The 27,235-nt window shown below is 41.2% G+C and overlaps 2 protein-coding genes across 4 annotated transcripts; one reads left to right on the forward strand and one right to left on the reverse strand.

Moving 5' to 3' along the window:
- LOC117272775 (prostaglandin D2 receptor 2-like) lies at positions 1 to 25,818 on the reverse strand. Of its 2 annotated transcripts, none has more exons than XM_033651824.2 (2): positions 25,706 to 25,818; positions 1 to 2,911 (listed from the first exon to the last, which is right to left on the reverse strand). In XM_033651824.2, the coding sequence occupies exon 2, from the start codon at positions 2,846 to 2,848 to the stop codon at positions 1,715 to 1,717; it is 1,134 nt and encodes a 377-aa protein (XP_033507715.1). In that variant the 5' UTR covers positions 2,849 to 2,911; positions 25,706 to 25,818; the 3' UTR covers positions 1 to 1,714. The 2 variants fall into 2 exon arrangements, with proteins under 2 accessions (XP_033507715.1, XP_033507714.1); XM_033651823.2 differs by lacking the exon at positions 25,706 to 25,818 and adding an exon at positions 4,774 to 4,949.
- LOC117272777 (tyrosine-protein phosphatase non-receptor type substrate 1-like) lies at positions 22,345 to 25,262 on the forward strand. 2 transcript variants are annotated; one of them, XM_078164068.1, is made up of 5 exons: positions 22,345 to 22,503; positions 22,613 to 23,314; positions 23,442 to 23,573; positions 23,654 to 23,697; positions 25,001 to 25,262. In XM_078164068.1, the coding sequence occupies exons 1-5, from the start codon at positions 22,461 to 22,463 to the stop codon at positions 25,124 to 25,126; spliced, it is 1,047 nt and encodes a 348-aa protein (XP_078020194.1). In that variant the 5' UTR covers positions 22,345 to 22,460; the 3' UTR covers positions 25,127 to 25,262. The 2 variants fall into 2 exon arrangements, with proteins under 2 accessions (XP_078020194.1, XP_033507716.1); XM_033651825.2 differs by having other exon boundaries at positions 23,457 to 23,573.
- Positions 25,819 to 27,235: the final 1,417 nt, after the last annotated feature.

The following is a 27,235-nucleotide window of genomic DNA, read 5'->3' on the forward strand; positions in this document are numbered from 1 at the left end:
TGTGGTTATAACAGCAAGGCAAGTGTCACACTGCAACAGCAGAACACTTCCCTTTGTATTTATTAATGCTTACAAAAAACATACAGACATTACATAAGTGGAAAGCATTAAGCATTGGAGCATATATACAGTACAACGTTTAATCTCTATCATCTGTTTTCTATTATAGAAGCAAGAGCATACTTTATGTAGCATCTGCAGCAACTGATAACATCAGGTGAGAGAAATGTTTTTTTGTTTTTTTTTTAACCTCATGTGCCTGTGACTTACAGTGCGATCTTTTTACGAATCATAGAGGCAAAAAAAAAAAGGAGCAATAATGTACGTCCACCAAAATATACACATCTTTTAATCATCTGATTAAAAACTAACAAAATCATAAAGTAGGCGGTATGTTTGTTCCAGCAATTGCCATTCATTTGGGGTTTACACACTGCAGAGCAATGCTGACTAAATCCTAAATCCTAAATCCACTCTGCTGTCTTTTTTAAATGATTAGGTTTCTACCAATGAAATGTAATACTTCCTGCCTGTCTTTCAAAGTAAAAGCCTACCAAGAATGGAGGGGGTTATTCCAACTGAACTTGTTGGTAAGCTTTATGACTTGCATCCAGTGGGCCCTGTCCCCTAACTATTTTATACTCCTTTTTCCTGGTTGATTGAAAGTATGTCTTAGTTAATTATTTTAAAGGGACAGTTCATCCCATTATTAAAAATACATATTTTTCCTGTTAGTTGTAGTGCTGTTTATCAGTCTGGATAGTTTTGGTGTGAGTTGCCGAGTGTCTGAGATGTCGGCCGTAGAGATGCCTGCCTTCTCTCCAGTATAATGGAACTAGATGGTACTCGGCTTGCGGTGCTCAAAGTGCCAAAAAAATGTATATGAAAAACTCAACAGCAATGTCTCTTTCCAGAAATCACGAACTGGTTACCCAAGATAACCCACAGACCTTGTTGTGAGCAGATTTATGTAGGAGCTATTTTCTTTCTACCAAGATACACTCACCAACTTTATCACTGCGCAGAAAAAAGCGTGAGTCTACTGCTAGCTCACCTAGCACAACTGAGCTAGCTAACACAACAGCTTACCCTCACACTGTCATGAGCATTAGCCACTTTCTCATGAGTAAAGGCACACTAAGATACGTATTTTTGATTTTGAGGTGAACTATCCCTTTAAATGTAATAATGTTTTGAGCACAAAGAGATATTTATTTTTTTCTGTTTGTTTAAGTTATTTCCTTATTATTCATCTACCTCTCTTGTTTATTCCCACCACGTTGGAATGAAGCACCGAACACTTTCAGAGCCGCTGGATGGGTTTTACTTTGAAACATCAGTGCAGGAAGAATTGCGTTTCACTGACAGTATCAACTCAAACAAACCCATCATGGAAGCAAAGGGAATTAGAAAGTGATAGGAGGTGGATGAAAACTATATTTCTTAGCAGTAGATAGCTGAGTATGTCTTAACTGTAGTTGTAGTGGAAGTATTTACAGAGACGGCAGGTAAACATGGTATATGTTTTGCTTTGGAATTAACATCAATTGCTATCAACAGCAAATTCAAACTGGAGCAGATCAGAACACTAACTTCTAACTGAAATATGCTAAGCTATAATTGTTACAATAAAGGCCTGTGTCATATATAGATACGTTTTAAAGAAGCAAATAATAGCCTGGGCACTGTTAGAGCATTAACACAATATTATCGCTCAGCTCTGAGCAGAGTTAACAAGATCTTCAGTTTGGTCTTGTTCATCTGCTTTTGTATAGGTGGTAATAGCATTCTTCTTTAACATAACCTCGGTGGTGTTGCTGATAGAGGTGCGAGCGGTGCTGCGGCGCCGGGACAGCTCTGCCAGATCCTCAGCCAGAACGCTCTCCATCACCGCACCCAGAGAGTGCCTGATCTTCCTGCACAGATCAGGGCAGCTGAACACATACAGAATGGGGTTAAGGACACTGTTCAGGAAGCCGATGGTTGCTGCGATTGGGAGCGCACGACTTGCAAATTTCTGTGCAGAATGCTCATTGGGGGCCATCACCTCCAAGACTATGAAGAAGTGGTATGGAGCCCAGCAGAGAATAAAAGTCACCACCACAGCCACTACGAGCCGAACGAAACGGAAAGGGCGTCGACAGCCTCTGTGCGCCAAGCTGGTATTCACGGCAGCATAGCTCAGGATGATGATCAGTAGAGGGATCAGGAAGGCGAGGAAGAGTCTCATGAGGGCCAAGGCCTCCTTACGCTGCTTACACAAAGCTTCTAGGTCAAAGGGTTCAGCAGGGAGGAGGCGAGCATAATTGTAGTAACACAGGATCTTGCCACCAGGAAGAGGAATGGTATCACGGAAGATGTAGAAGGGGATGGTGAATAGCACAGCTAAGGCCCAAAGCACCCCACAAATCTTCCCCACTAGTCGGATGTTCCTGTAGTTCTGCGCCCAGACGGGTCTCAGCACCACCAGACAGCGGTCCATAGAAATGGCCGCCAGCAGGAAGGCACTGACAAACATGTTGAGAAAGAAGATGGAAGAATGGATGCGGCAGAAGGTCGGGCCCAAGGTCCAGGTGTTGCCGCGGGCCATGTAGAGGGTGAAGAAGGGCAGGGAAGAGGTGGCCAGCAGGTCAGAGGCGGCGAGGTTCAGGATCCAGATGCTGATGACAGAGCGACGGACATGGAAGCCCACTACTCCCAGGATGAGGAGGTTTTCAAATATACCAATGGAAGCGAAAATGCCATGGAGGGAAATGGTGAACAGGTTCAAGGAAGTCACCTTGTCTGTTAGGTTTGATGGGAGAAATATGCTGGTGTTTGCTTTCTGGCTCACAGGACAGTACAGCATCTTGGAGGGAAGATGTCTTGATGTTGTCCTTTAACTCAGCCCTTGGCTTCACAGTGCTGGGATCTACAACAGAGATTGGAACTTGTTAAAAACAGGTAAGTTACAAAGCTTAGGGACAGAAAGTTTTCTAAAATACTTGCTCTTGTAATGTACACAGATGATGATGGTGTCAGGGCTTAGAGGTAAGTTTAACTCTTTTCTCTATATGGCTATTGAGATGATTCTAAAATAACAAATAAGGCATTTAAATCCATCGTAAAAAACAGTTTCAGTTATTTTATAGCATGAAAAATTCACAGTTTGTGGTTATCCTGATGAGTGGTGTAGTGAAGGGGAAACACATGTATACAGGGCATACCCACCTCTTTTTCTGGCTGTTTACAGTTTACCCACTTTTCAGCCAAAAAGCCACAGGAATGTATAGAATATATACCCACTTCCTCCTGGATCACCTCCACAATTGTGCACCCACCTTATGAACCACCACTACACCACTGTTCCTTATTGCACATGCGTTGTTTTGTGGTTCCCAACTGGTCCAGCCACGGGGTCCAGATTTCTCTTTAGTCATTAGTTCTATGTCCACACAGTGGACACATTCAGTGTCATATTTGTGTTTGGCCATGCCATCAAGCTGGTTTGCTGTCTTTGTTAAGTAGCTGTCCGTTAGTCACTCACTCTACAGCAGGAAACAGCATTTCAAAATAAAAGCTCTGTGCTGGAAATTCAATGTACTTCAAAATAAAGTGTGATTTTTACAAACTTCACATGTTCGCAAGTCACTTGCTCTCCATTCAGAATGATCCTGCAACCCATTTTTGGACCGCAACTCACCAGTTGGGAACCACTGGCCTAAATGTTATACCACCCACCATCCCCTCCTGTTTATTGCAAAGAATAAACATAAAACATTTAGGCCAGTTAGTTAACAGTTAGTAGTAATTGCTTTGACACCATTATCTTTCCTATGTGGTCAACCAGCAGTACGATGATGAGATGAAGAGCCACAAGTCCCACCATGAGTTTACCCCTACTGTATTGAACTAGTGTATAAAAACCTCACTGACCAGTAGCCATTTGTCTTTGCAGACTTTTATTGTAAAACTTCACGTTACTTCTTATGTGTGAACCTTAAGTCAAAGAACTGCTTTTCTCACTGCATTTTTACCTCTGAAAGAGGCATCTATCACTCTGTTTGCAGACTTGTGGTGCCACTGTGTTTTTCTGCAGTCTTATCTTTCACATTTCCCCACATCCTCTCTATAATTCTGTTCTATGTCACTTGCGTTACTGTCAGCCAGTTTCATATGATCATGTAACACAACATGAATACACTATATCTGCATATGAATAAGTTTAACATATTGTAACAAACTCAAAGGCTTACATCATATCTGAGTAATACATTTTTTTGGGAAGTTATGCACCAAGCACAATGCATGTGGCTCATCTTGTTAAACGCAGATGTACATGCTTAAATTGGAAATACCATTGCAACTAAATGCACTAACACAAAGATTAGAGCTAAAACCACAGGACTTCAGTGTTAGCATTTGAAATAAAAAACTTCAGTGGCGAAAACGTATCACTTGTGTATCACTTGTGTATCACTGACTACAGCCATTGCTCGGTTATTTCTGGTAACTACTCTGCTGCTGATGTCAACTCTGCAAAAGCAAAGAAACAAACTTTGCAAAGATAATCCTCGTGCAAAGTCTTAAAATCATCCTTTATCTTAACAAATAATCAAATGACATTTCCACTGCACATTCACTTGATTTAAAAGTTAGTGAAAGTGGATATATCTGTATCATTGCGAGATACTGACTTTAAAAGTGGAACTTGTGAAAACAGTCTCCTCTTTCTTACCCCCGGTGCTAAACATGCTAAACACATAAACCTTCCCTTTGCAATAAATCACCTACCTGTTTCTCAGTCTCTGGCAGGTCTGATGAGATTTCTGTTACTGTTAGACACGGTACTCAGCACTAGCCTCATGGGCGTACAAGTCCTAGATAATAGGAAGTCACAAACCTCAAAGGAACAAACTTAGAAGATGAAGTAGAGCTAAGTGTGACACCAAAGTAACTTGACCAGACCTCTAAGGGTCACGCCTTTGAAGTCTGTTAGCTTTCTAAAAAGAAATTGAGTGAGGAAATGAGAGTTGTAATTCATAGTGTTTTATGTGTTATGATTTGAGTTGATCACATTATCTCAATATGCAAAGATATTTGTAGGTTACCATTTCATAATCATTTCATTTTCAGTCTGTTGATCTAAAAAATATTTTTTATATACTCTTACGGTTTTTGTTTTGCACAACATGTTGCTTTTTGGCATCATAAAAGTGTATAAACATGACCAATATGAACAGAGTGCAGTGACCTGGATATGCTCAATTAACAGGAAAACATCAGACAGTTATGATCATGCAGCATAAAGACAGAGAAATTCACATACTATCAAGCACTGGAAAATACTATTCATTGTGAGGTGCCAGCTTTACTTCCTAGATCACCAAATCATAGTCAGATATTCAAGTTTTGGAAGTCATTGCCCATAGGCTGAGTAAAACACAATTAAAATCGTCTTTCTCATATAATACATCTTCAAAAAATGGCAGCATCATGGTTTGTATATAAAAACAAATGATAATAGAAGCAAGATCATTGAAGAGCAAATAAATAGATGCACCGCACACAAGAGGGCTGGATTTCTTCTTCAAATCTTCATTTGAAATGTTACAATCTGATGTTTCCTGTAATCACCTGCGCTAAGCTAAAAGGACTGACAGCGCTGTGCATGGGGCATGTGCTTTTGAATGAGATCTCTTAAGGGCCCATACAGTATAGAGCTTTTCTACCGGCAGTTTTGGCCGCGCCATGTCAAACCATGCCACATTGATTTACAATGCTCCTCTTCCACTTCACAAGAAACCCACAAATGTCTGGCTTTTGTATTTAATGGGAAAGGTTACAATCAGCATTCACTCCAGGGTAAAATGACTCTGCCAACACATTCTCACTCCGACCTCATTGCATATTGACATTTGGTCATTGACTTTCCTTGATGTTTTGGGACACCATGAGAAATTTACTGTTTACATTCAGTGTCTTTCAAAATAAACGTGCTACGTCGGAACGACAGTGAGAATTTACTTTTTTTCCCTTCAACAATTAACACATGTGGTTAGGTTTAGGCAACAAAAACATGTAGTTGGGTTTAGGAAATAAGAACAAGGTTTGGCTTGATAATCTTACGGGATGTGAACACAGCTCTCCTGGGTGAAAGTCAGTGTTTGTTGGACCCATCCACCAACTTTCATTCCTATCCCACCACATTTTCTCCTGATGCCGTGTTAAAGGCTGCCTTTTTTCACGGGTGTCCGATGCCAGAAGTCACTGTTCAAGTGCTGGATTTCGTCAACTTTGGAGTGAGACCCGATTGATTCTGCAGTAGTCACTGATATTTACAGGCTCCAGCTCCTATTTGCTTGAAGCTGTAGTAATAAAAATACGATGCAATGGCAGACCACTGCAAAATACTGTCCATCTTTGTGCAAGCAGAACTCAAAGAGTGTTTCAAATTTATTCGGCACCTAGTTTGAGAGACTGAATAAGAAACAGATATTAAAAAGATGTAACCTCTGTAATACTGGCCTTCATGTTGCTTTCTACTGTTTACTTATCTGTTTTCTGGCCTGTCTGTGATGTCAAACGTGACACACCAGAGAAAAGAAACAAAACAGATAAAGTCGTCTACTGCCAAGTCATGTGCACGGCTCTGGTCTACTAGCAATGGGAAAACAGTGTATCATCTATCACCTATAAATGACGTGTCATTACACTGTGATGAATGTAATTCTGCCACAGCTACTTTAGTCAAAGCAGTATTTCCTGTTCTAAGGAGGTTAACTACTTTTTTCAGCAAGTTGTAAGAAGGTGTTGCTGATCGTTTTCGGCACATCAGAGACCCTGCCCACACTGAGGGACAGTTTGCTGCTTATGGCGATGAACTAATAAGCAGCAAAGTTTTACATTCAAACTCCCTTCAGTGTAGCATTAGCGAAATGATTTCAGGAACCTTCCATCTTGTATTAGTGCACATAAAGCCCCATTAATGAACAATATGTGGTGGTGGTTTAACTGCATTATTTGATCTCTTGGAGTGATATGCAGATTAAAGATGATGCATGGATTTTTATTTGCAAGTCATAATTAAATGCAAGTAAAAATGATAAGTTTTTTCTTAACACAGTGTGCTTACATGTGAGTGTCATTATGCAGAAGACTTCAGAGAGAAAGAGAGAGAAACCAGGCAAAGCAGAAGTTACCAAACATGTGAAAACATGAGTCAATCCCTCTTTTACATCAGTGCCAAACATCACTGCTTGTGTAAATGCTGAGAGATGTGGGTTAATGTTTGCCTTATCACTGTGAGCATGTGATGTGTCCTCAAATCAAATACATGCTTTAGGTTTAACTGTGTTTGTGTTGTAGGTTTACGCTGACACCTGCTGGGCCACTGTGGTGCTGACACTTTTGGTATTAAAATTGATTTCCTGTTTGATTGATTGATTTCCTGCTGAAAGAAGCATTCAAAGCTGCACATTTTAATGCTACATCACTGTCTTTTGTCATCTAAGATTTTTAAATACATGATACATCCTCCTAGATAATGTTCATATGGTGAATAAGCAATAGATGAAGTGACAAGCACTTCCTTCTGCTTTTTGGCTTACTGCTGTGTGCATTTGGGTGTGTGTGTGTGTGTGTGTGTGTGTGTGAGGGAGAAAAAGAGAGCATGTCTGTAAACAGAGTGACATGACAAACACGTACTCCCATGGAAAATTTACCAAACCTCTGTCCTATAAAGAGTAAAACTATAAAGAGAAAAAAAATCACTTTTAGCAAAAATGAAACACAAAGAATCATTGCAAGTCAGAAAACATCCCAAACATCAGCAGTCTGCTGTGTAAAGGCAGATCTATAGTTGTTTGTCAGACCCTACATCATAGCCTACGCACATAGCTTACACCCTTGTGAGCCTTTATTCTTGTGCGGCAGTGTGACAACAACACTCTGCAGTTACGCTGTAGTGCTGTAGAGTTTGAGTAACTCAAAACACACCTAAGACACACATTAAACATGGCTTAGTAGCAACAGCTTCAAACACAAGTAAACAAATTGGCTTCCTAACTCGCAAGAGTCACAGTCAAAACACTTGCCTTTTGCTAGATGTGTACTCCCCACAAAAACAACATGCTAATGTTATTAGCACAAGCCCATGGCATTTTACATTGTATAAATTAGCCTAGTGGTTAGCAGAGTATTCCTCTATGAAGCCAGGATAAATCACACACAAGACTTAAGGTTCCATTGTGTGGGGGTTTTATAGTCTTCAGAATTCATTGTTTCTTATCTGAAGAATGAAAGTAAATAAAAGCCTTGTTTTCACTGAGGTGAATGGTTTGAAGTTTTGTTTTTTGTTGCGTCACTGCAACATATAGTTACATCTCTGGAGAGGCTACGGTGTGGGGTATGCGTCTACACAGAGCCTACAGCATAGGTACGACGTTGATTCAACGCTGACGTATAAACCCCACTGGAAATTAGACTTGCAACTGTCAATATGTCACAGCACACCCACGACTAACCCACTTTCGTCCATACTGATGCTAAATGAGTGATTCTGTCGTCTTTTTTGTTTTGTTTTTAAGCATTGAGTGGTTTAGGGCCAAAATACATTTCTGCTCTGCCTTGCTCTGGGACAGGTCTGCTTACTGTCCATCAAAGCTAAAAGTGAAGCAGCGTTTAGTTTTTATGCAACAAAATCCCGGAAGACTTCAGATCTTCTCCAACTCTTTAAATCAGAGATCAAAAAAATTCTGTTTGCAGCTGCACTGCTCTGTGACAGTGTTCCTGTTTAATCTGTTTTATTGTATTTGATCTAGTTCATTTCTATAACCTCTTTATTTCACACTTTTTAAATCCTTTTCATATGTATTTTTACATTGCTTTGTGTTTCTTTTGTGTGTTTTCTTAAAGCTGGGTTGTTTAATTTTGGTGTAATTGGGCAAAAATCCCATTATACACTTTGAGCACATTGTAAATCAAGTGGACTGAGAGAGAACTACATTTCTGAACCTCCTCTTGGCTCAGTTTCCAGGCTTTAGAAAATCTAGTCAGTGACAGGAGACTATAGCCAATCACTCAGGTCATTTCAGAGAGAGGGTTTTCTACTGGCTGTTCTACAGATGGAGATGAACATGCACGCCCCCTTCAATGAAAACATGATTCAATGGTAGAAAATCCTGCAGAGGAAGTTCTTACCCAACCCCAAAAAAATGACAGTAGAAAGAGAGTCTGACAATACATGAACTAAAAACATGTTGATATCGGCGAGAGAAAATGTTGCTAATAGCTTAGCTATGCTAACCGGAGCTAAAGACTTAAAGCTGCAGTTTCAACTCCATATTTATGTAGCTAACGTTAGCTAGAGCCTCAAATCAGAGAGCCTCACCCCCAACACTACAGACCATCATGCCTAAAGGAGAGTGGGCAGCAGATCAGGGGTCTGGAGACGGACCCCCAGCCACCAGCTCAAATCCAGCCAATTTCAAGCTGCTACAGCTGCCAACGAAAGCTCCGTCTCCCAAGCTGCGGCCCGCTCTCCTCCCGAGACCACGGAGTGGCTAGATAGTAAATTTTTGTCTCATTTGGGGTCTGATTAAAACAGAGAGAGAGAGAGAGGCAGGGGCAAGAGGGGGCTGAGTGGCCAACGCCACCTTGGGAATTTCACCCAAGATAATTATTGAGAATGCTTTGAGCTAATGAGGTCGCACAGGTTCAAATTAATCCACAGGGTCAGAGATGTGTTACCATAATAAGAAGGAACTTATTTAATGGCCAGGATTTAATGATGAACTGATCTTCGATAATAAACTAATAGAACTAGCACTAGGCAGGGGAATTTAGGGGACTGAGGACAGGTCTGGGCCTTACCACGGCAGGAGGGAATTAAAAAGATGAGAGGGGTCCGCGAACTAACCATCCGTTATATGACATAAGATTTAATAAATCGATGTATGAGAAACACTGGGTTACTGTATGAAGCAAATGCAGAGGGGCCTAGAACAGAGAGGAGCAAGCTACAGGAGAAGCTGTATTTTCAAATTCTGCCTTATTATTTCTTTTCCAGATTTCTGCCTACCCCAGCTTTAGTGACATTTTTTTGTCTCATGTCTTGGATTGCCTTGTTTTTGAAATGTGCTGAACAAATAAACTTGCCCTGTCTTGCCTAAGAAAAGAAAAAAGACACAAGGGAATAGTAAACATCTCATTCTGTGAAAATGCTGCAGTGTAGTTGGCGCCCCCCTCAGGCAAATTATGGTATTGTTCAAATAAGTGAAAACAGTCGTGAAGCAGGCATGTACACAGATAGACCCCTAGTGGTGCCCTTTTACCCTCTGTCTCAATAAGTGCCCTTTCTGCAATGCGAACTGAAACAGTTTAAAGTGTATATGGCCGTCAACTCTCAGTTTTCCAATCATACCTAATTTCTGTAATTGCAAGACTATTTAGGGACCCCAGTGTGCAGAACTAATTTTGAAAGGTGTCCATGTTCCTTTTTCCCTCGCCAAAATTTAGCGTAACTTTGGAGCGTTATTTGGCCCCCCTTCTGACACAACATGTTTAGTACCATTGGAGTTCTTATGTCCTCTAGTTTAATACAATATCTGTGTCTGAGCCTGATACAGCAGGTTTTATTTGCTAAAAACGAGTCTGCCTCACTTCTCACCTTCAGCTCTGCCTGGTGTACCTGCTGCTCCTGTCATTACTTGCCTCTCTTCTTCTTTTAGACCTTTCAAGACAGACCTTTTCATAGCCCCTCCCTCCCCATTGGCCTTTGGCTGGGGTCATCTTTACCCTTTGACGCCCCCTGATGGCGGGCCTGGTCCCACATGAGGAAATTCTTTATGCAGCAAGGCACCATAAAACTGTGACTGTCAAGGAAAACACAGTCTGTAGGCTCAGAATGGTCGTGATAAAATATTACTGATGAAACATGCTATCACTCTCATGGATAATTCCATAGTTCACCTTGACCATAAATCTACTGTGGCCTCATTTTTCTGCCTTCAACTCTCAATATTCATGTTATAGGCGTCGGCAGCACAACAAGAAGAGAAGTGGAAAGACAGGCAAGTGAAGGTGTCATAAGGTGGAAAATGATGTGTCAGTCCCTCTTTTACATCAGTACCAAACATTTACACTGTTTGTTTGTGTAAATGCTGAGAGACATTAATGTTTGCCTGTGTACCCACTGTGAGGATGTGAATGCCTGAGGTGTGTCGTCAGGGCAAATACAACTGTCAAGTTTAACTGAGTTGTCTTGTAGGTTTACGCTGACACCTGCTGGACCACTGTGGTGTTGACACTGTGGTATTCTCAAACCTTTTCTGGCAGCTTCCTGTTGTGAGAATCCATCAAAGCTGCCCAATGTGCTTTTTAATGTTACATCACTTTCTCTCTCTTATTTTGTGTTGGGATAATAGAAAGGATGTCACCAAAACTTTTGTCATCTAAGATTTTTGAACACATGACACAGACTTACATTTTAGTAATACTTATATGGGGATTAAGCAAAAGATGAAGTGACAGGCACTTCCTTCTACTGTTTGAGTCACTGCTGTGTGTATTTGGCTGTGTGTGTGAGAGAAAGAGAGTGCGTCTTTACACACTCTTTACATGGTGATATGACAAACATTACCAAATTTAGAGGTCCAACACGCAGACAACAAAGTAGTGTTCCAGTCCATATTGATAGAGCATTTTGTAATACAACTACTTAACTTTCATTGAAGTCATTGTCAGGCATCATGAATGCATAATGGTAATATTATGAAATATTTCTAACTGTGTCAAATAATGACATCATTTGTTATTTGTTGTATATATCATTTGTTGTATTCACAAGATCTGTGTGTCCTTTGAAATAACAATAATCAATCCAAAAAAAGAGACTACTTTGGACTTGTATTTATTGGTACAAAAGGTAGTGAGAAGATTTTCCAGCACTTATTATAACTGACCTATTGACCCTACGTAACCCCAGATCTTTCCAAAACGTCCTTAGCTGGTTTTGGCTGAACGTTATTTGACCTTCTGTGGTTTAGATGTGTTTTCAGATGTATAAAGTGTACCGGGCTTGCATGCACTATTACTCTGTATACATTTGTACATGCAAATGATGCTTCACATGACTATTTCCCTTTAAAAATTATACTAATTTGTCTGACAGGGGTGTCAACAACACTGTAGTATTTTTACAGAATGAGATTTCTACTATTGCCTTGTGGATTTTTTCTTTTCTTAGGGCTGTCTGTGCTGTACACAATTCAACAACATGGTAATCCAGGGCATTAAGACACATGACAGAGACACCAGACAGTTTAAAATGACACTTATGGAACAATAGCCACTTAGTACTATTGTAAAGTGAATGTACATGGCATCCATATAGTTACTGTGTAATAATAATCTGTATTTAGGGTTCAATGATGGGTTTTAACCCTTTTGTTTCTGCTTTGACTTCATTTTTTTCTCTCTTCCAAACCAGTGTAATAGCCTTTCACAAAATTTGGCCATCAGTCAATGAGGGTTTGTTTAAAACATCATCAAAGTTGGTGGCCTTTTTCAACTAAGCCATTAAAGCATGTCCTGAAAATGTTTCTGCAGTTGACCAATAGGCCAAAGAAAAGTGTGGCCCAGTAGGAATTTGGATGTTAATAACTGAGCATAAAACCTGTTGTTTATCTTTCATGCCAGTGTCTTAAACTGGCAATGGTCTTGATCTTACCCAGATTTACAGTTTTAAAAGTCCATGCTGGCTTGAACCCTGGAATTGCTGCTTGAAACAATATTTTTTTTTGCTGTTTTCTGCAGTTTGAGCTAGCTGTAGCACTTAAATGTTAATCAGAGGAGGCCCGAGATTTATTCCTTGAGGAACTCCACATCAGGGTTTTAAATATGATGGAGCTATGGGGAGCTCGACTCCCCAGAAACAGACACGAGTTCTCCAGAAAGCTTCCTATAAGACATTTAAGTGAAGCTCTAATATTGTAATTTCTGACGACATTGTTTATTTCTGTATATTTTTATGCTTTCCTGTATATATAGGTTTCTGAGTTAAATAATGGGCTAGTAGTAAATTATCATGCTCGTTCGTAAGACTAGCAATTTCTGATCATTTGTATCTAATAAATGCAATGCTTTTCTGCTGTGGCCTCCATGTGTGGTGGTACACTCAGCACAGAGGTGTATTTGTATTTTAACGTTATCTCCAGAATGTTTTACTGTGTGGCGAGCACTGGGTGTTGTGTTTAAAGTATCTGTTGAAAATAGTGATCTTAATATAGTTTCTGTAAGACCAACATTTGAGGAAGTGGTTCATAATTGTCCTGGGATGCGGTCTAGCGTGGTTCTGTTTAATTAATTTCCTGACATGATGTCGCATTTTAATTAATTTCCTGACATGATCAGGACAGTAGAATGTGGATCCTAGATCTGTGTTTAAACATCTCTTCTCACAATCTCTTTCCAGACAATCATGCTTGGTGTACGCTATGATGAGGATCAAGCGTGTAAGATTTTTTTTAATATTTGGGGGGATAGTATATGATGAAAAGGGGGTTTAGGGGTCCTCCAAACACCTAATTTTTTAAATTCTGAGATAGAGTCAAAAAGTCATTCAGAAGGATGTTTTATACCCTTTTACACCTGTTTGTTCTCATGGGTATGACTTGTACGATAATTTTCCTCAAAATATGACAGTTTCAGGTCTCTACTGCCATAGTTTTACATTTCCGATCTAATATTGATCAGAACTGAAAGAGAAAAGGCCATGATGCAGCAACTTTCAGTCCCCAGTGTGGGTTAAGCTCTAAAAACACTAGATCTTACATCTCAGATAATGCAACTCCGCAGACATCACCAGACTTTGGAGAGCTCCAGAGTCACAAAAGGCTCTATCCAACTCTTTTCACAGACTCAGTAGTTCTCTTCTTGATGAATTATGTGTAAACTTGCTGGGGTGCCTCTTTAAATGTACTATGAGACCTTGCTTCTGTTCAGTTTGTTGTGTGCAGTTGAGCTCTTGGTCAGTAGGGAGCAGCAGTTCACCTACAGTAGATATCACACAGCTGTTACATCATGATGCTGATACCTTTTTTACCTTTTTAAAATAGTCAATACATCTTACTTAACTGATCCCACAACAGTTACATGTGATGACCAGGCGGCTAAGATTGTAAAGATAAGTTATTTAAAGTGAACACACCGCAGAGAAAGTGCTTCTGAACATTTCAAAGACACTTGCCGGGTGTGTCTACTTTGGTCCACCCACAGAGGGATGTGTTTGGAGAGACTGTTGTGGTCGACTGACGTACATATCTCTACCCTTTTTTTGAGAGCACCATCAGTACCATGACATCAACATTTCATGTCATGAGGTTAGTGGCAGTGCTCAGTTTTATGGTTTCCAGCAGAATGTACATGTATTTTGAAGTTATGGAATTTCAGCTGCCAAATTTTCTCAGTGAGCATCTTAATACATGCATGCATTTTTAATGCATCTTAACGATCATTCATTATTTTCTATATATATATATATTTATCATGGTCACGGTCTCAAATGTGTTTTTTTAACCATCCCTCTTCAAAAAACGAACGAAAAAAAAAAGTCAAGTCCAGCACTACGTCATTAAGGTTCTGTGTTTGGCTCAACTTTGGAGTTGTTTGTCTCAAACACTCATGAAGACAGTGATGTGTTTTTAAGTCCTGCAGCCATCTGACTAATAAGAGAAGAAAAGAAAAAAAAACTTCTCGCCTCTGAGTTCCTGCTCTGGTCAAGCTCACTCACATCGAGTTCAACCCAAGTGGTTTTGTCGCCCTCCTCTCCCCCCACCTCCCCTCCTCACAGGATATCTATGTGGTTTTATATGTGATGCTGTTTGTTTGTTCCACTTGCCTCACAACGACGCCTCTGCTTTTTCACCCCTCAATCTTTTGCATATATTTTTACGCGTCAATAAATTACAAGCTGATACATGTAGTCCCACATAACATAAACATAAAAAGCACTGATAAAAGGGCGCTGATGCAGCCGCAAGGTATAGAGGAAAGAGGAGGAGCATTATGACACGGTTATAACGGGGGCCGGGCTTTACTGTCTCTTGTCTGCAACCACATGTTTTTTATTCTGGCTAAAGCTTTGCCTTCATCTTTCTGTTTTTAATATTCATCTTTTGACAGATGTAAAGACCAAAACATTTAAGTTATAAACTATGAACTGCAAATAAGCCACATAAAGGTATTTATGTGTTTAACAGTGCAGAAGTATAGAGGAAGCATATTTGCCCCTTACTGACCTGATTTACTTCTTACTGTCAAAAGTGCAATGAAAAAGTAAAAGAAATAATATATCAGCTGTCCAAGGTGAAGCTGTGGTAGCCAGTTCACAGTGTTTCTGACCTATTTTCCAGTTGTGACAAACACGTTGACTACGGAAAACAAACAACCCCATGCAGACAATCCACCCCTACTGTTGATTTCATGTCCACAAAAACCACTATCAAGATGCTCTATTTGTGTATGAAGAGATACAACTGGCTTTAGTGGTTATAAAGTTTGATAAGGAGAGGGTATCACATTTAACAGCTCAAAGAAATAGCAATGAGATAGCAGATGTCGAAGTGGTAAGTGCAAAGCTGACCTTTTTATATCTTTACTCATTAAAGCTTCCACTCCACAAATGACTTATGCAGTAGTGGATCTCCTGATAGGCCACAGAGGAGGCCCCACTACCTACATGGTTGCTACCACTCCGGGGGGGGACACCATCCATGGGGGGGACACCCCTAGCCCCCATCCGCTAAAAAATAAAATAAATAAAAATAAAACACATTAAACATAAATGAAAAATTACCCAAAGACTTAATGATAACAGTCACTCTGTAGTAGTACCACCTCCAGTACGAGCCCGGTCTCACTCTGAAGGTGTCGAAATACGGCACTTGAGCAGTGACTTGCTGTGTCAGAAACCAATGAAAAAAGGCATCCTTTAACATTGGCATGATATGTGGCCAGTTGCCATTGTAGTTTAACAGCGCCCAGCAGCATCATGGGGAAACGCAGCGGGACAAGGGCGAAAGTAAGGCGGGGAAAGACCGACTGGGGTGGGTTGGATGGGTGGTGGAAGGATCCAACAAACAACAAATTTCATCCAGGAGAGTGGTGTTCCCATAAGATTCTAAAGCCAAACCCTGTTGTGTTTTGTTGAAGAAAAAAAAAAGTCAATTTGCGTTGTTGTACAGACGTAGTGCATTTATTTTGAAAGAGACTGTATGTAAATGTTAAATTTCCTGTGAAAACAGAAGTGTATTTTGAAAGAAGACAATGCATGTAACAAGCAGAACTTGACATGGTGACCCAGAACGTCAACAACCAACGCAGCCAGGGTACCTTGCACATCGTATGTGGACATGGAAAGTCCATGACCAGACGTCAATATGTGACGAGGTCGGAGTGAGAACATATTGCCAGTCCTGGCAATGCAGTTCACCTTAACGTGTTCATCAGTGAGTGATCATCACAGTCAGAACACGCTAGAGCCTGGGTCTTTAACAGGGGGTCCTCAGAGCTACTAAGCCAGTACACATAATTAATGATACGCTAACTGTTACCCATGAATCTTTATGCAATTATGTGAGCTAGCTAGCGCTAAATCACTGTGCGATACCTTTTTTTTTCTTCTTTTTTTTTCACAAACTGGCCGATTAGTTGTATGATTATTATAGTGTGCGGACATTCTAGTGAGCCACAATGGATTGTTTTGTAATTTTTCGAGCAAGTGTCTCTGACACACTGGCCACCTCAGAAACCACCAGCAAAAGTGCAGAGGGTGAGGCTAGAACACCTAGCCATGCTACAACTGCTGCTGACTTAGCAGCTACAGGCAAGTAAAAATGAGAGAAGGCCAAAAACTAATTAATTATCTCAAGTGCACCTCAGTTTAAAACAAAATATGTAGTAAGGAGTCCCTGCTCCATCTTTCTTTCAGCTAAAGGATGTTTGCCTGAAAAATGTTGAGACCCCTGTACTAGAACATTCAAGGGTATGGTGGAGTGGCTAGCATTAGAGTAAGATAAAATGAATGTTATCACATTGTTCGTCAGCAAGTTGTTCATTTTATTTCATGCTAACACTTTACAATAAGGTGCACAAAAAAGAGTAGTTACTAAGGAACTAATGAAGAACAAATGAGTTACAAACCATTAGTTAATGGTCAGTTCATGAGTAACTCCCAATCAAATGTCATACAGTAACTAATCATTAGTTAATAATTAGTTAACTGATGATGACTGAAGGAACTACTTGTTTTTTGTGTACCTTATCAAAAAGTGTTACCTACTTCATTTATTTATTTTTGGTAGTGGGGGGTTGGGGGCACCAGTGGAAGCTTGCCCAGGGCGCTGAATGTGTTATGTGTGGCACTGATATAATGACATGTACTGCTCTGTGGTAGAAGAGTTTGAGACCACATGTGGTTTGGATGAAGAACAGTGTAGTCATGAACAAAAGCGATAAAGTCAATCAATTTATTATGACATTTTATTTTTATACCTTACTGTTCTAAACTGTCCGATTAAACTCACGTCAGCTCCATACCTTTCTGGATATTTGCCAATACTGCAACCCTGCTTGCAGCAGCTCCTTGTGGCCCTGCTGTAAAGAGATTCTGCAGTAAAACAGACAAGCTACTTTTGTCAGTTCAAGACATTGGGCATACAAACTACAGGGCAAAATGTGAGCAAAAATTTTGAATAAAAATATAAAAAAGAAAGAAAACCTCTGGGTTAGCCAGACTTAAAAAATAAAGGAGCCCTTTCTATAGTGAGCTGAATGTCAGCAGATGACCTGAGCAAAAAAAGTCCTCAGCACAGAAACACGACAGCATTGATCACTTAGCTTCAAATGATACTGAAATGACTTTGACAGAGTAAAGTTTGACAAGCAACCACGTGCAACAATTCTTCTTAATAAGAAAGTTCCTTTTTTGCTGGTACTCAGCAATTGTTATTTGAGTAAAGGCTTGGGGCTCTGCTTCCTCTTTTCATTGTTTGCCACATGGTCTGACTCACATTCTGTTGAGACAAGAATGGGAGGGTCTATTTTCCATTTAAGGTTTGAGAAACAGCGAACATCAGGCTGTCCCACTGTCACTTTGCACAACTCAGGAAGTACGGCTGCAAGTGAGAAGAGTGTTGGTCAGTAATGCCTCGTCTCTACTGAGTCAACAACTGTAGAGCTTTCACCGCAGGTCTGTTAAAGCATGTACATGCAGACCACAAACATCAAAAGAGTTTGAGTTGCACGCAGTGGCCTGCTTTTGCTTGTTAAAGTCTACTGCATGAGTTGACGGTGCTGTGAAAACTGCAAGGCAGAAGCCAGTGGAGACTGAATACTAAATTTGCTTAAAGCGTGGGAACAGATGCAAATACAACAATCATATTTTTTCTCACCCCGACAGAAACACAAGCTCCTGCTTCATTATACACGCATAAACAGTGAAGTATCTTAACCACATGTTAAAATCAACCAGTGTGAGGCCTTTATGCAAAGCAAATCTTCAACCCTCTCCAGCCAGCTACTGTTTTAAAGGATAATACCAGTATTATGTGTATTTAAGACCTTTTCATAAATATCTTTGTTTAATATGGTGGATTATATTTAAAGCTACTTTCTGAGAATTGCCAGCTGATTTTACCATACTGAAATTTTAAATTTTAAAGTTTAACCAACAACTGTCTGGGCAGCAACAATACATTCGTCAGTCTAATGTGAACTGTAACAGGTTAACTGTGATCTGTAATAGGCATTATTAAAAAAAAACAGTCTTATTTATCACTTTATCTCATGTTATGTTAGTAAAACTAGTCACCTCACTTGCAAAATATTAGTCACAGTGGCACTGTTAGCTCTTTATTGGCTACATCTCAAGAAACTTGTAATTTTTTGTTAGTTAAAGCCATCATAGACTGTGAAATTTTCCAATCATTGCACCACAACTTTGGACAGTCTGGTAATTTATCAAAACTGCATCATGACCGACGAAAAGAAGACAGCCAACGCTAGCTTGCACCATTCTTTTCTCAGTGTGGTAAGAACATAGCAACGAATGTGCAGGAGCTGCCAGTGACTCAGCAGGTGTTGCAATAACATTCAAGTTTATGTGTAGTGGGAACTAGTCTGACTCACCAGAGGTGGCTAAACATTGCCCCACCTCCGCTATCTTCCGCTACCATATTGATACTGGACTCCAAGTGAAGCTGTTCACCTAGCACATATGCCAATAAAAAGTTTCTAGCTTCCAGGTTTACTTTCGCAGCTAATGAATTTGTGCAGTAATGTTTCTCCCACTGGCTCCGCCCATAAGTTCCCTCTCAGCTCATGGATTTTGAAATCGCTTTTCTTGGCTCCAGGAAAGTTTTACAAATATGAAACTGCCACGGCTCCAAAAGTGTCCTGTCAACACTTGATACAGGTGTCCCTTTAATTATGGTGGCCTATGGGGAAAAGTCTTTTTGGGTGACAGGGGATATTTTTGCTGCAATACCATGACTGGCCACTAGGGAAAATTGGTTGTAAGGCTGAGTGGCTTTCCTACGGGCCTGTCCAGACACCCTGGAAGTGCACCAGACTTTGAGGCCAATTTAACATACAGTTGCAGCCAAACCATGTAACTACAGTTCTGGGTCTGTCACAACATGACATTGTGCCCAAAAATACTTTTTTTCCATAGACTTACAATGTGAAAGAGGTCAGTGGATACATTTTATAGGCATCACAATCCCCACATAATGACTTGTTTCACAATAGGGATATGATCCATTTGCTTTGATAACATTTCAAAGTCTAGAAGAGCCGCACTATTAAATCATTTCATCCCCATTAAAGTTAGAGGGGAGCTAAACTTGAAGTTAGCCGCTCCGCTGCCATAGTGTGCTTGCTCTTTGGGCCCTATGGTGCAGAAGAGCCAGGTAATCTTATACCCGGGAAGTCAAACGTTTTTGGCTTCATGCATCGATGAGGCAAATTTCATAGGAAAGAATGGGGCCCCGCCTCCAATGCTGCATTTCTCTTCATACAGCCATGGTGTGAACTAAAACTAGGCTATCTAGCTAGCAAGCCTCCAGTTATTGAGTGCAATATCACCTTAACAGCACAAATGGTAAATGGACTTGTATTTGTATGGCGCCTTTCTAGTCTTCTGACCACTCAATGCACTTTTACACTACGGCCTCTAGTTTCGCAGACCGGGCGAGGCGGAGGCGGAGGCGCAGCGCACCTGCGCTTCGCCAACCGGATTTTGCAAGTTTGGCACACCGTGAGCGCTGCCGCAGCTACTCCTCGATCCCACTTCCGTCCCTCCTACCTGCGCAAGTCGGAAAGAGGGAGGAGAGAAGGCGTGGAGTGGGTTTTACACACATCACACCAATCAAATGAGCCCCTCTCCTCGCCCTTAAATGCGCCGCGCGAAGGCGTAATGAGAGTTTACTCAATTCACCATGGCAGAAGAGAGCAGCAGCGTCAGACGGCCAAACTTCTCCCAGGAGGAAACTGATGTTTTGGTCTGGGAGGTCCAAGCTCGTAGTGTCCGAATATACAGTCCTGCGAGCAGACCTCCACGGGTTTCCATTACGTGTGCCAAACGGTGCCAATCCCCTTTGATCTGACATGACATCAGATGTAACGGGACAGTCGATATAGAGATACATTTATGTGCTGATTGCAGATAGTTGCATTGAATAGTGGTTTTGTGGGTATTTATTGCATTGTTAATGTGCCTGACATTCTGGAAACCTGCCTGTGAGGTTTTGGTGACGTGTGCGCACTGTCCACCAGTCAGCCAAACTTCGGCTTACACCGGCTGCGCTTCCCCTGCGTTGACAGTAGACCTGGTTTCAGCTGGCGAGCTTTTAGCGCACCTTCGGCGAAGCCTTTTGACACGAAACTGTCACTGCGCCAAGCTGGATCTGTCGACACTTCCCCCTGCTGCGCCGCCACACCCATCTCAGCGCACCTCGGCCTGCCAAACTACCAAACTGAGCGCACCTCTGGTTGTGCTGCTCGAAACTAGCTCTGCGCGGGGTTCGCCACCCTGCGCCACCCTGTGCTGCGCCGGGAAACTAGAGGCCTTCATGTCACCTTCACCCATTCGCACATACTCATAAACAGGTGGCCGAGGCTACCATACAGGTGCCATCTGCCACTTAGTTGCACATGTACACACACTCACACACCAATGGCACAGCAATCGGAGCAATTTAGGGTTCAGTATCTTGCCTGAGGATACTTCGACATGCGGACTGGAGGAGCCGGGGGTCAAACCGCAGCCCTTCCGATTAGTGGATGATGCACTCTTACTAAATGTGGTACAAGGACAAATGTCCTAAATCACTACTGGTGAAGGCTACTTTACGTTTGTACGTCTTTGTATGTGTTAGAAAAGAGTAGGGTTAGGCAACAATAACAGGCTATATAGAGCTATACCATGCTTCAGTCAGCAGCACACCACGGTAGTCAGATCCCAGTCACACACTGCCATGGAGGATGCATGTTTAAAATGAAAATATATAGCCACAATAGCTGCAGTATCGTTTTTATTCAGCAATTTGTTACACAAGCCCCGGCTAAGGGGCAGCTATGGCTCAGGTCGAGCGATTGGATTCCCAGCTATTCCTGTCCATGTGTCAGTGTCTCACATAGCATCGAGGCGAATGTGCAACATAACCTTTCAAAAATATGTAAGGAAAAAATCCAAACACAGTAGAGGGCAGTGATGCAACACTGAATTAAATACATCTCGCAGTCAGAAACACCAAAAGAAGAACAAAAGCAATGGCTCTGTGCAACATTATTGTCAGTCTTCACATGTGGTTTCCCATTAAGGAGAAGCATTTGACCAAATGCCACATCTGACCTGGGGGACATCACTGGCATGATGGGGCATTAAAAAGACCAACCTGTAACCCCAGCTTGTAACTGTGAGTTATCAACAGTAACTTTAAAGTACAGTACAAGTATATGGGTTAAATGACTTGACCTGATTGTGTTTTTCTTTCTTGGCTACATCCCTCCCACACACTCTCTTTCAACCCACACACATCCCCAAAAACACTTTCTAACACAAGCAATCCTATAAATAAACATAAAGGCACGTCTAAATCTAACAAATATAATAAAAACCTGAAGAAAACAGGATGTTTCCAAATCCCCTGTAAGCACTGCGCAACACTAACATGCACCAAGCTCTACACCTCCATTCATTCTTCTCATGATACACAAACATGTGGTCACACCTACTGTTCTCCCCTGTACAACAACAATGATGTAAACAAAAAGACCCTATCAACCCCAATTACACCTCTGGTCACCTGATCATCTTTTGTAAAAGACAGTCAGTCTAGCCAATCACAAACAACCTACGTCTCCTATAAGAGTTGGATGCATCCGTCGCCACACACGATAGAGACTGCAGAGCTACAGGGATGATGCCACTTTGCATTTTTCTGGTGCTTCTGAGTCAAATGTGTGAGTATTTTACGCCCCTTTTCACTGTTTTCATGTGCATTAATATCATTTTGAATGGGAAGGATGAGATTTAACTACTCATATTATAACTGTATGCATTTCTTTGCAGATGAGGTGCCAGCTGATGACAAGACCTCAAGTATAATTCAGCCCAGTGGTGTCGTAACAGCTAAAGCTGGGGAGAATGTGACTTTGCATTGCATTTGTCAGGATGAAGCTGTAACTTTCCTTTCTTGGTACCAGCAAAGCTTAGGAGGCAAACCTCTCATCATAGCGACTCGCATGAAGCACAGCACACAAGCTTCCATCTCCCCAGCGTATAAAGAAAGGTTTCAAGTCCACGCAACAGGTCAAGACGGCATCAATAATCTCATAATCACAAACCTCCACCTGTCAGATTCAGCAACATACTACTGTGGGATTTTAGAATTCAACGCAATTGAATTCGGACAAGGAGTTTTCCTTCACGTCACAACAGCGTCATCCAACACTCAAGCTGAGGTCCATCAGCCAGAACTGGAGCCACTTTGGTCAGGAGAATCTGTGAATTTGAACTGCACAGCATACTTTGAACCGTGTGCAGGAGAGCAGAGCTTCTACTGGTTCAGATATGGTGCAGACCAGCCTGCAGTCATGTATCCCAGTGTAGGACAGTGTAAAAATATTCCCAATGAAGATTCTCACATGAGGAACTGCACTTTAAATCTCTCTTTAAAGTCTGTGAGCTCTCCTGATGCAGGGATGTACTACTGTGCTCTGGCCTCGTGTGGGGAGATCGTGTTTGGAAGAGGAGTGAAGGTCAAGATTGTAGGTAGGTGATAAAAGCTGATTTTTCCATCCTGACTTTTGATATTAACCATTACATTAATTAGATTTATTGTATGTCCAGAAATATACATACATAAAAGGGACATTTTTTTCTCTTCACTGCATGTTAAAACGTTCTACCCAAGCCACTCCTCTCCTTGTGTATTCCCTGATTGTGGCGCTGGCAGTTTCCATTGTCGTGCTCCTTGCCTTGGCTTTCATCATGTACAAGTTGCAAAAAAAGTCATGCTCTGTCTGTAAAGGTAGGACTTTCAGAATAAAAGTGTTTAACATTTGTTCTACACTGACATGGCTTGATCATTCATGTTCCTTATTTTTACAGGAACTGTTTCTCACGTTGCATGTTCTGCAGCTTCTGAAGCCACGGTAGGTGAAATAACTGATGAAAGCCCATATAATACTTAAAGAATCATGACATAAGATTTAAAGGTCCAGTGTGTAGGATATAGGGGGATAAAATGGCAGAAATGGCATATAATTTAGCATGTTGTCTTTAGTGTATAATCACCTAAAAATAAGATCTGGCTTGTTTTCATTGCCTTAGAATGAGCTGTTTTCTGCAAAGAGAGCAGATTACCATGTTGCACCATAATGTTTCTATAGTAGCCCAGAACAGACAAACCAACAGGCTTTAGATAGGACCATTTGCATTTCTTGTGTCGGGCACCGTAGGTAGCAGCCCCTTCACAGAAGGCATTATAAAAACACTGATTTGTCAAAGTTAATTGCTTTATTCAGTGTTCTTAACAGTTTAAATCACTGGGTCTGTTGGTTCTTGAGAGAAAGAGACCTCTGCGGATAATTTTCTTATCGGTAAAAACCTTCTGAGAAGCTTCAGCCAAAGTAATAAGAGACAATAGGTGAGCACACATTAGCAGTTTCTGTGCTAGCAGCCAAACAGCATTGGAGAAACACTGATTTGTTGTGTGAAACAGCTTTATTTAGGGTTTTCACCAGTTTAAATCACCTGGTCTGTTTGTTCGGAAGAGGAAGAGATCACTATGGATGATTCGGCTCCCCGTAAAAACGTCCTGAACGTCTGGATCTCAAGTCACACAAGAAAAATGGGCGAGCACACATTAGCAGTCGCTGGGCTAGCAGCCCATCTGTGGGAGCTGAACAGCACAGGAGGAACACTACATTTTTAATGTGTAACTACTTTATTTAGTGTTTCTAAAGGTTTTAATCCCCTGGTCTGTTTGTTCGGAAGAGGAAGCGGCCTCTGTGGATAATTCAGCCCCCCTATAAAAATGCCCTGAACATTTGGATTTTAAGTCATCAGAGAAAAAAGGTGAGCACACATTAGCAGGTGCTGGGCTAGCAGCCCATCTGTGGGAGCCAAACAGCAAAGAAGAAACTCTGATTTGTAACTTTAAAATGCTTTATTCTGTGTTTCTAAAGCTTTTAATCCCCTAGGCTTTTTGATTTGGAGAGTGTAAGACCTCTGCGGATAATTCAGCTCCCGGGACAAACATCCTGACCAGTGAAAACTACAGTAATCCTAACAAGGAGAAGTTTCAGCCTGTTGCAATCTGCAGTCCTCACTGCTAGATGCCACTAAATCCCCCTTCATCCTACACATTGCTCCTTTAAATAACAACTATTTGATTTTTTTCTTCCAGCATTGTATTTCTCATGTAATTTGCAATTGCTATTTTGTCATCACCAGAGCAAGGATGAAGATGGTCTTCATTATGCTGCTCTGAGTGCGATCAGAGCCAGCGAACGACATCGTCAAGAGGACAACATGGAGAGTGTTTGTGTGTACTCTAGAGTAAAGAGCAGGAAAGAGTGAAGTAGGGGCTTTGCTTTCACATTCAACCACTTCAACAAATGATAACTCTGTCCTGTCAATCACTTGCAAGACAACAACACTTCACGTGACTAAATATACAATGTAAAATAATGGTGGAAGAAAATAAAATAAGTTTTGTCCAATGTGTTTCATTTACAGTGTGTTCTGCCGAAGTCACACGCGTCTCCGCACATACAGAATAAAACTGGATACAGATACAGATGAAGCAGGCTCATGTAAACCCCCTATGATCTATTTATATCTTCTTCTTGCCAGTAACGTAAGTACAGGTTGCACCTTTCAATCTGTAGCCTAGTCTCACCGTTTACCTTCACTCCTGTGGTGAAGGTGGTGTGAACTTCAGAGTAGAAGTTTCCATGAGTGGAAACACAAGTCCTAGCAGAGCTTAAACACAGGAAGACCCATACAGTAGCGTCCAGGCCACAGTGTCTTGCACATCAGTGAACCTGATCTCAGAACTTTGCAAAACAAGCATCATGTCTTAGATGCAAAACAATGGTGTGCATGAATAAAGGGAATGCACATTACAGATATACAAGTGAAAGAATTTATACATACCTACAACTCCAACAGTCCAGATTGATTTCTTAGCTCATGTGGAAGCTGGTCTGAGTGAAGCTGGTAATTCAGTCAATCAGAATGTTGTTTCAGTCACCAGGAATGGTTTAAGTTTCACAATTTCACTTCCCTAAAACTCATATGTTCAAATTTAACTTGAAGATCTTTCTTTCCTAGGAAACCCGTCTTAATGCTTCATTAAGACGGGTTTCCTGGTTGACTGCAGTAAGTCACAGTGAACTGATCATGCAGAAACATTCATCCGCTCATAAAAACAACCACATTTTACTTTACTACAAATACCATCCCAAAGAGGTGGGCAATAGTGGCTGCAAATAATATGAAAGATTTTCTATTACTGTCAGTATCATGGACATCATGTGCAATTATAAATTAATAAAAAATGATACCAGGGGTGAACCATGAGAAGAGGAATCCTCCAGTAGGATATCTCCACAGTGAACTTGAAACACCTTTCACATAACCAAACTGGCCCTTTTCAGATACTGTCCACTTCCAAAATATGATCACATAAGCAAGCAGAAATGATGATCCATATTTCAGTTTTGTTTTTAGGTGGTGGCCTTTAGTGGCTATAGTAACTATTACGGAAGGAAGTCAGGCAACTTAAAATAAAGAACGAGAAGCTGCCTGTTCTTACTTCCAGGTTGTCAAATACTGACACTTTGTCACTCCCCTTGGCATGTCATATCATTGCCAAAGGCACACCTTAGTGTCTTTCTGAGATGCCCTAGGCTTTAAAGGGATTATCTACTCACCCATATGCCGATGGAGGCTCAGGTGAAGTTTTAGAGTCCTCACAACACTTGTGGAGATCCCAGGAGAGAGAGGCTAGCAACAAAACTCCACCTAATGCAGGCTGGGCACCCCAGATTAAAACGTCCAAATCACAAAATATCTCCATACTGCTCGTCCGTAGTGATCCAAGTGTCCTGAACCCCCGACATAAAAAGTTGTTTGGAAAAACGTCATTTGAACTCTGTTTTTAGCCTCATTGTAGTCTCTATAGAAAGACTCTACATTCAGTGAATGTGAAGAAGAGCGGAAGAGCCTTGGTTTCTGGTTGTAGGCTGTTTGTAGTCCGCGTGATATTGACCAATCACGTTTGAGCCGGCTGCAGTTGTTGCCAGGTTAAACGGTCCATGCGGTGAACTAACGAGGCGGAACATAATTGGCGTTACTGCAAACTCTGAATCCATCGCAATGGTTCAGCATATTTACTTATATATAAATGGAAGTCAGAAACGGAAATTCGCCTCCTCCGCCCAAATCAAACCAGAATGCCAAAAAATCGGGGGTCTGCCCCCAGAAGCTGTATTGCCGTCTGCCGGAAGTCAGATGCCGAATACAGCTGATGGGTTCCGAGGATGGCCTCATTGCAAGTGCGCACGCGTGAGCTCGGTGTATACAGAAGCAGTCAGAGCTACAGGCTACAATGAGGCGAAAAACAGAGTTCAAATGACGTTTTTCCAAACAACTTTTTATGTTGGGGCTTCAGGACACTTGGAT

This window comes from Epinephelus lanceolatus, chromosome 22 (genome assembly GCF_041903045.1).
Source record: "Epinephelus lanceolatus isolate andai-2023 chromosome 22, ASM4190304v1, whole genome shotgun sequence".
NCBI classification, from domain to species: domain Eukaryota; kingdom Metazoa; phylum Chordata; class Actinopteri; order Perciformes; family Serranidae; genus Epinephelus; species Epinephelus lanceolatus.

Bases quoted from the DNA above. Each gene is read 5' to 3' on its own strand.
- LOC117272775 (XM_033651824.2), bottom strand. From the start codon at position 2,848: ATGCTGTACTGTCCTGTGAGCCAGAAAGCAAACACCAGCATATTTCTC.
- LOC117272777 (XM_078164068.1), top strand. From the start codon at position 22,461: ATGATGCCACTTTGCATTTTTCTGGTGCTTCTGAGTCAAATGT. The intron at 23,574-23,653 runs GTAGGACTTTCA...TTATTTTTACAG, and splicing joins GTCATGCTCTGTCTGTAAAG to GAACTGTTTCTCACGTTGCA. The intron at 23,698-25,000 runs GTAGGTGAAATA...TGTCATCACCAG, and splicing joins CTGCAGCTTCTGAAGCCACG to AGCAAGGATGAAGATGGTCT.